The sequence below is a fragment of the Achroia grisella genome, unplaced genomic scaffold (assembly GCF_030625045.1).
Source record: "Achroia grisella isolate CSIRO2021 unplaced genomic scaffold, CSIRO_AGI_Agris_v1 utg856, whole genome shotgun sequence".
Classification (NCBI taxonomy): Eukaryota; Metazoa; Arthropoda; class Insecta; order Lepidoptera; family Pyralidae; genus Achroia; species Achroia grisella.
Genome location: NW_026713045.1, coordinates 854,920 through 857,255, shown reverse-complemented (window position 1 = coordinate 857,255; position 2,336 = coordinate 854,920). Strand labels below are relative to the sequence as shown.

The 2,336-nt window shown below is 38.5% G+C and overlaps 1 protein-coding gene across 1 annotated transcript; it reads left to right on the top strand.

Annotated features, from left to right (window-relative positions):
- Positions 1–536: 536 nt before the first annotated feature.
- LOC131852735 (uncharacterized) lies at positions 537–1,835 on the top strand. The gene has a single exon (XM_059203461.1). It carries the CDS (start codon positions 537–539, stop codon positions 1,833–1,835), a length of 1,299 nt encoding a protein of 432 aa, XP_059059444.1.
- The last annotated feature ends 501 nt before the right edge of the window (positions 1,836–2,336 follow it).

The following is a 2,336-nucleotide window of genomic DNA, read 5'->3' as shown; positions in this document are numbered from 1 at the left end:
TTTAAAAACTTTATACAAAATTACTTATTCACCATTAAAGAGAGCACTCAAGCTCTTGATGCCTTATATATGAATACTAAATCATGGAGTTTTCTTTTACTTCATATAATTCTTAGAAAATTGTCACTGGATTTGAGAAGCAAATTTGAATCTCAAGTTGAAATTAAAACTATACCTACATTTGAGAATTTAATTAAATTTTTGGAAAATCAATTACATGTTTTAGAAAATGTTAGTGCTTCTATACATAGGGCTTCTACTAGTAGTACATTAACTGTCATTGAATCAAACAATAAAAATAAACTTAGTACAATTATTTGTCCTTGCTGTCAGGATAAACATAGTCTATATTACTGTTCTAAATTTGATACAATGACTCCGGAACAAAGAAAATATATTTTTTCAACATAAACTTGCTTTAATTGTTTAAGAACTCATCATATTTCAAAATGCATTATCATAAAGTGTATGCAGAGTCAAACACCATACAAAGCTACACATCTCATCCAATCAAGTGAAACCTTATTCAAAAGATAATGAAGTTGCTGTTTTTGGGTTCCATAGCTCAACTTCAATCTATCCATGGTGTCGAATGTAAATCCACTATGATTTTGGGTACTGATATTTTCAGTGTACGAGATTTCAATGGATATTACCATTCAGCTAGTGCTCTCATAGTCAATGGTTCTCAGGTTTCAATTGTAACCGAAAATCTTGCACAACAACTTAGACTGCCACATTCACCGTCTAGCAGTGTTCTTGGTTTAGGTGCTTCATCAGCTCAGCATAGTCGAGGAATGATACACTGCAACATAAAATCTTTTATGGATCCTACCAAGACCATATCAACTAATTGTATCATCCTAAAACGCATAACAGGTAATCTCCCATCAGTTATGGTAAATAAATGCATTTTAGATAAATGCAAAAACTTAGTCTTGGCTGATAACAACTTTTCAATGCCGGGAAAAATAGATGTTCTTTTAGGTGTTGACTGTTTTAATAAAATTATTGATGGTGAACAACGTAGCCTGGGTGAAGACATGCCCACTGCGCATTCATCCATCTTAGGTTGGATCATCATGGGCAAGGCTCCCACAGCATCGCAGCAGACTTGTGGTGTGGTCTCCATGGCCTGTACCACAGATATTAATTTTAACCTTTCAAGGTTCTGGGAATCTGAGGAACCTCCCAGTCAACCTATACAAGATCCTGAAAACATTATTTGTGAAAAACACTTCACTAACACTCATACAAGGGATAGCACTGGTCGTTTCATCGTGCGGTTACCTTTCAAAGTGGATCATAAACCTTTGGGTGAAACACACACCAACGCCTTAAAGCGATTTCATAATTTGGAGCGTCGCATGCTTAAGGATGAGAAGTTGCATGAACTTTATGTTGCCTTCATGAGGGATTACATTGAAGCTGGCCATATGCGTCAAGTGTCAGGTCCAGTATCAAGTGACCGATATTATATTCCCCATCATGGTGTGTTACGTGAACACAGTAGTACCACAAAACTTCGTGCTGTATATGATGCATCAGCCTCTAGCTCTACAGGTGTTTCACTTAATCAGGTACTTATGTCCGGTCCCAAACTTCAAAAAAATATTGAAGATATTATTTTGCGATTTCGACTCCACAAAATTGTCTTCACATGCGACATAAAACAAATGTATCGACAGGTGCGCATGCATGATGACGACTGCAGATACCAAACTATCTTCTGGCGCGCTTCTCCTGCTGAACCCTTGAAGCAGTACGAGTTAACTACCGTAACATACGGCGTCACGAGCCTGCTTATCAAGCTATTCGCGTCATTCACGAGTTAGCTCATTTAAATACTAGCCAATATGCTGAGGCTTGTAGGGTGTTGCTAGCAGATACATTCGTAGATGATATAGTTAGTGGGTCTCATTGTCTTGATTCTGCTCAGCAATTGCAGCAAAATCTGGTTGCCATTCTCTCTCAGAGGCGGTTTCGATTTGCGCAAGTGGTCAAGCAACTCAAAGGAGTTCTTGCTCTTTCACCTCCGATCATTGCGAGCCACCATACCGTTTCGAGGAGCAGGGTGACCTCTTCAAAATTCTGGGCATCGAATGGAACGCAAAAACGGATAGCTTCATCTATCATGTCTCAAACATGAGTAATGTCATGACCATGCGTGGCGTTTTGTCTAACATCGCGAGACTTTACGATCCATGTGGATTTTTTCTGTCATTCAGCCAAGCACCTTATGCAACAGCTGTGGTCAACACAAAAGAGTTGGGACGATCCACTTCCCAATGCTATACAAAAATCTTGGTCGGAATTAATAGCAGATTTTCCTCATC

What these genes read in the sequence shown, in the direction of transcription:
- LOC131852735 (XM_059203461.1), top strand. Translation starts at nt 537, where the DNA reads ATGAAGTTGCTGTTTTTGGGTTCCATAGCTCAACTTCAATCTATCCAT.